This window comes from Setaria italica, chromosome II, assembly GCF_000263155.2.
Source record: "Setaria italica strain Yugu1 chromosome II, Setaria_italica_v2.0, whole genome shotgun sequence".
In the NCBI taxonomy this organism is placed as follows: Eukaryota; Viridiplantae; Streptophyta; class Magnoliopsida; order Poales; family Poaceae; genus Setaria; species Setaria italica.
This window is the reverse complement of record NC_028451.1, coordinates 14,065,502-14,071,749: the sequence shown is the minus strand read 5'-3', so window position 1 is coordinate 14,071,749 and position 6,248 is coordinate 14,065,502. Positions and strand designations below refer to the sequence as shown.

General features: G+C 47.5%; 2 protein-coding genes across 3 annotated transcripts; one reads left to right on the top strand and one right to left on the bottom strand.

The window, feature by feature from the left end:
* The first annotated feature begins 376 nt into the window (after positions 1 to 376).
* Positions 377 to 3,475, top strand: LOC101758585 (ORM1-like protein 3). Of its 2 annotated transcripts, XR_214617.4 has the most exons (4): positions 377 to 840; positions 1,970 to 2,121; positions 2,980 to 3,200; positions 3,308 to 3,475. XR_214617.4 is itself a non-coding variant. In XM_004956062.3 (3 exons), the coding sequence occupies exons 1-3, from the start codon at positions 643 to 645 to the stop codon at positions 3,116 to 3,118; spliced, it is 489 nt and encodes a 162-aa protein (XP_004956119.1). In that variant the 5' UTR covers positions 377 to 642; the 3' UTR covers positions 3,119 to 3,475. The 2 variants fall into 2 exon arrangements, 1 of the variants encoding a protein (XP_004956119.1); XM_004956062.3 differs by having other exon boundaries at positions 2,980 to 3,475.
* Positions 3,476 to 4,086: 611 nt separating this feature from the next.
* On the bottom strand, positions 4,087 to 5,253 carry LOC101754548. Its single transcript, XM_004959161.1, has one exon. The coding sequence runs from the start codon at positions 5,251 to 5,253 to the stop codon at positions 4,087 to 4,089; it is 1,167 nt and encodes a 388-aa protein (XP_004959218.1).
* Between the last annotated feature and the right edge of the window lie 995 nt (positions 5,254 to 6,248).

Below are 6,248 nucleotides of genomic sequence, written 5' to 3'. Positions count from 1 at the left end.
TAGGGATAAAAACTATCAAAAATGGTGTCAAAACAAAATGATCAAATCGGATTTTCTCATATTTACTATGAAATAAATAAATACAAGAATGGTAAAAGAAGACTATAAATTAGGCCAACCTTACAATTTTTATGTTTTGCTATAAACTGAAATGATCGTAAACATTATCATAATGCAGAAAATGAAAGCAATCGATTTAAAATTTATGTTAACTATTTTCACCCCGAACTATAAAAACGTTAAGGTCGTATTTAAGCAAAGAAAGTGTTCATCCCAACTTCGCCAGTCAGCTAATATCGCCGACATATTTTAGCTGAGAAAGTGATTCATCCCACTTCCCAATCAGCTAATATCGCCAAGTCGGCGGTGGAACAATCCAGAAGATTTGAGAATTGAGATACTTGCCCACTGGATCAGACAGCGGTATCACGACTTCACGAGCAAGCGGAGCACCGCACCCAACCCAAACCACCAAGCCGAACGCAGCCGCCATCCATTTCCGCACCACCGCATCGTCCGCGCACGCCGCCGCCGTCAGTCACACGCACGCCGCACGCATCCGGCACAGCACGCGCACGCCCCGCGGAAGCCCCGAGATCCGACGATCCGCCGGCCGCCGTCGACCGAGGTCGGGGAGCGAAGATGGGCCGGAGAGGGGAGCCCTACTACGTCGAGGCGGCGCCGCCGGTGGACGTCAACAAGAACACCGAGTGGTTCATGTACCCGGGCGTCTGGACCACCTACATCCTGCTTCTCTTCTTCGCTTGGCTCCTCGTCCTCTCCGTCTCCGGCTGCTCCCCGGGGGCGGCCTGGACCGTCGTCAACCTCGCGCACTTCGCCGTAAGTCCCCAATCCCCACCTTATCTGCGGATCTCGATGGCGCGTGCTCTCTGTTTTTGTGGTCTGTTCCTTTCTTACACAAATTGGGTTGCTTCCAACCGCCGTATCTGCGGGATTGGTTCGTCTGGTTCTCTCTTGCACTCGTTAATTAGCCCCTGTAGCTTCGATCTGCTGAATTAGGAGCTCTCTCTGCTCTCCCAACTGTTCCTAGCCTTTCAGGCTTGACTAGGATATGATTGGTTCTGGCTAGTGAAGTACTATGTGAGAATATTCTTGCTTAGCGAAAAAGGGATAAGTGGAGAATCTTCTTCGAGACTCGGGTATGACATGGAGCCAAGGTGGGATTGGTGGATGACTGGATGATTTGAGTGATGGGGGAATCTACAATTAAATTGCTTACTCATACCATCCCCATGGATTCTTAAGAATAAACAGAAGTCATAGAAGATGCGCTTCACTAGATTTTTCGAGAGAGATGTTAGTATAAACCGCCTTTATGAATCTAGGTTTTTAGTTAATTTATCGTAGATTTTATTCCCCACTTATTGAGTGTGGAATGGAGGAGGTTTTGTACAAAAGTCAAAACCAGCATGCCATCCTACCATTTCCTAGTTTATGCAGAACATATTGTAATCAGATATTGACTATTGAAAGGTCCATCTATGTGTACTATGAAAGACCAACTAGTTGATGAGCTTTTGTTTGGTTTCTAGAACAAGAAAGCATTTGACTGCTACAGGACAAGGTTCACATGCCAAGCACTGAGTTGTATAATGTGCCTTAACTAATATTTGGACTGGCAGCTGTCATGGTGTCCTAAAGATGAAGTTTGTAGATTATGGGTTGGCTATTATCACCTTGGGCTGAAGACATCATATGTCTTGCTGGGCTAGGGAGATGTATTTGAACAAATTTGTATTTTCATGTCACAAGAAAGTTTGTTCTGTTATTAACCCAAGTTGATGGCATACCTTCCTGTTTTTCCAATATCTTTTGCTCTAGTCTTAGACAAACATGTGGGTTGTGTATACCACACATACTTAAATAAAAGAGTTCGAGTTCTTTAGTTTATGATTAAAACCTTACTTATTGATATTCTGTTAGCCCACTGAAACTGTTCTATTTTCAGATCACTTATCACTTCTTTCATTGGAAGAAAGGAACACCGTTTGCTGCTGATGACCAGGGCATCTACAGCCGATTGACATGGTGGGAGCAAATTGACAATGGCCAGCAGCTTACTCGGAACAGAAAGTTTTTGACTGTGGTTCCTGTGGTTCTGTAAGTTCCATCATCATAATGAATTGTACGCTGCAAAAGTTACTTGACAGTGTGGAGACAAAGTTTTCGCTAAATGGTATCACATTGATGAACATTGTCGAATAATAATATTGCATTTTGTGCTTATGTAATCCATTTTTGGGTGGATTTATTTGCAAACCTATATGTTTACATGTCCGTCAGACTACCTTTTGAAACTAGGTTTGTGCATAAGTCTCTGCTTGTTATCCAACGGAAAGTTTCATACATCAGAGAATGGGCAGAACACTTTATAGAACATTTTGCAAAATGTTTCTAGTGGATGCATTATATGTTAGTATTTAGTAAACTCATCCGATGTGCCAAACCTGAATGTTAGGGAAATTTCTCTTCTAGTATTTATCCAGTTGCTCATATTTCTTCAAGGACTAATTTGATCATTGTGATCCAAATGGTGAAATAAGATAGAACTATGTTTTTTTTTCCAAAGAATGTAGAGTTTGGCTTATGTCTCGTCAGAGTTAGTATCCGCCTTTGCAGCAAAGGTTGTTGAATCTGGACATTTTGTTGCACTTTTTTTGTATTGTTACTCTGTTAGTTATATATTTTGTTAAACTAGGTGCCATAATTGAGCATCTCATCTCATGAGAAGGAAATCGGCTTCTTTTTTGTTGTGTTAATTGTATTCTGGTTCTGTGTTGCTTTTTTATATAACTTAGATCTTTGATTCCCTTACCTAGCATTGACACCTTTGACTCCTTTGGTTTGAAGTCAACATTGGTGGAACATTGCATGTCATCAATAATACCATCTTATTGTTGAAACCAAGTTGATATGATCATATTAAGTTACACATGTCCTAAAATGCTTCTTTTTCAGGTACCTGATTGCATCACACTTGACCGACTACAAGCAGCCAATGTTTTTCCTCAACACAGTGGCAGTTTTCGTGCTGGTTGTGGCAAAGCTGCCAAATATGCACAAGGTCCGCATATTTGGAATCAATGCAGACATCTGAGGGCCCCTTCAGGAAGTATGCGGATGTTTGCTTGCGCCAAGCTCTGAAAGAGGGACGTGGAACAAGTGAATGCTTTGCAAAGGTGACTCAGTCGCCGCCTGTAATATCTGTGTAGGTGTAGAAAGAACTGTAAATGTTACTCTAGCATACAAAGTTTGCCTGCAGACTGATGTGTGTTTGTTGTTGCAGCTTCTTCCTTTAGAGTTGGTTCACTGGAAGTGTAGTCTGTCAGTGCAATGAACACAGCAGTATGTGGATAAGAAAAGAGTGTAGCAAATGCTGTTTGCTGTCTTGTATAGAATGGAACCCTGAAATCAGTGAAATCATCTTTCTGTGGGTAGCCCCATGGAACTGCTACTTCCTCTGTTTTTTAAGTAGATTTAAGAAATTGAAAAGTCGAACGTCATAAATTTTGACTAATAAAAAATTACATGCATGTTTTAGTGCATGAAAATTACTTGGTAGGAGTATATCAGTAGATCCATAATGAAATATCTTTTAATATAGCTTCGATTATTGGAGGATTTAAGAGAAACTGGTAGTCAAAATCTAACTCTAAAGATGTTTTCAAATTTTAATACACCTTTTGAAATCGAACGGAGATAGTAAGATGTTTTTTTTAGAAAAAAAAAAAGGAAGCGAGTGAAGCTAACACGGGAGTATGAATTTTTCCTGGTCTCAGAGAAACAATTGGCTATCTACCCACTACGGTTTCGCATCCCTTCTCACGCTTCAGAAATCAGAATTCAGATCGCCCCCAAATCATAATACACTGTTATTGCCGGTCATCATGAAGTTTGGACTACCTACAAAATTCATTTACTTGTACATGTCTACAAAAACAATTATATATGCATCTAAGCGGCCTAAAAAAGTTGCATCTAGATCTCTAGACTAAACCTGTTAATCTATGCATCTATCAGTCAATTATCAGCCCCGACAGTGCTGCTGACGAGCGCGCCGGCCGGTCATCTGGAGCTCGCCGTCGCTGGCTGTGCGGCGTAAGGATCCATCCAGGATCCGTCCTCCGCGGCGGCCTGCTCCCACCTCCTGTTGAATATCTGCATCTCCCTGAACGACCGCAACCTCACCGCGGCCCGCCCTGCCGACGGCGTGGCCTTGCCGCTGCCGTCGCTGAGCATGGGGACGCCGCGGTGGAGCACGTACTCGCTGTCCACCACCCCGACGTTGACAGCGCGGTCGCCCTGCGCGCAGTAGCCGAGCTTGTAATCGAGCCCCCACCCGTGGATGAGGTCGTTCTGCACCATCCGCCACGCGCACCGCCACGCGGCGCGCGAGAACACGGGAACCATCACCTCCACCCACCCCGCGCACGGCGGCGCCTTGCTGTCGCCGTCGCAGCGCGAGTTCGTCACGCGCCGGTGCACACCGTCCTCGGTCTGGATGAGAGCTCTCGCCGTGATGGAGTGGTGGATCTCGGATCGGCGGTCGAGCGCCGGCTGCGACACCTCGAGACCCTCCCTGCGCACGACGTCGAGGTACCGGACGGGGTCGAAGGCGTCGACCTCGATGTCCTCGTCCCAGACGAAGACGTAGTCGTACTCCGCCACCACGTCCGGGTGCAGGAACCGCTTGGCGAACCACCACTTGGTCTGGCCCTTCGCCGACACGTGCATCGCGCGGTCCGACCACTCCATGTCGCCCCACTGCTCCACGGCGCCGTCGTAGTGGAAGAGCATGACGGTGAAGTCGTCGGCGGGGAACCTGGAGACGAGCCTGTCGACCACCGCCTTGTTCTTGATCCCCACGGGGATCGCCAGGAGGCTCTTGGGCTTCGCCGCGGCTTCGTGCTTCCGCTCGGGGTTGCCAGCCAACGACGCCTCCATCTCCAGGTTGGTCGTGTCGTGCGCGAGGCCCCTCGGCAGCGGCTCGCCGCCCTGGCTCGCGTCGTGGCTGTTGCTGATGGGTTCTTTCTTCGGCTGGACGGCCTCGACAGCATGCATTTTGCGCGGAAGCGGCCTCATCGCCCGATCGTTTACGACGACGCCGTGTGTCGACGTGATATTGCCGTTGTGATGCAGCGTCCCCACAGCGCCGGCGACGAGGATCAGCGCGAGGAAGATGAGCGCTGCCGCCGGCGCGGCGATGATGCGCACGGAGATGCGATTGCCCATGGCTGCGGTGTCGCGGGTGAGCGATGGGATCGATCCTCGGAACGGAGGTTCATGGCGGATGGTTCGTTGTTTTATAGCCACATGGAGCCGATTACGAATCGGCCATTTTGAACCGAGTGGCGATTCGCCACTCGAACTCGGTTCCGACTCGGCGGGAATCGGAGTCGCCTGTCGAGACTCGAGAGTGCGGCGGAGTCAGATTTCCGAACGCGCGCGTCGTACCGGAAGTCCAGGAACTGCAAACATCTTCCTCTGTTCGTCCCACGCCGTTGTGCTGCGGCCTGCGGGGGCCGGCGCTTAACGTCACAAGAGACACTGAACTTTCGGGGTTGCGCCCATGATGACTCTTAATTTTTTTTGTCATTCTCTAACGCTGCAAGTTTTACTGCAATTTTATTGGAGAAGAAAAATACCAAAAACCACACAGCTAGAGGATGCGCCGCACTTTACCACAACTTTGATATAATAAACGAAACAACTAAAGGCGCTACACTACTACTCGCTCAGAAACTGAGGTAACTTGGCCTAACACAACCCATATAACAACTTGTTGACGTCCAAAAGTGGCAGGACCTGGAAGATCTGATCAGACCTGTCCAGACTGATCTTCCAACCAGTCAGACCGGTTTGGAAAAAGTTTTCAAAATGCAAATTCGACTTCACCATGGCATAGTTCTCACCGAGACGATCAAAATGAATGTATGGAACGTCCGATTTGAACTTCGGATGAGAGAGTTATGCCCTCGGGAAGATCAGCACCCCGTGCAAACAGGTCAGACCGGTTGAGCCCACCGGTCAAACCGGTTAGATCAAAGTGCTTCAAATAAAGATTGGACTCCACCATTCCATAGATCTCGTTGAATAGATCAAGATTCCTATATAGAACGTCCGATTTGGAGTTCGGACGAGGGAGATACGACCTTTGCAAGATCTGCACCCGGGCAAACTGGTCAGACCTGCCCAGGCCGGTTTGACCGGTCTGGCTCTATGTAATT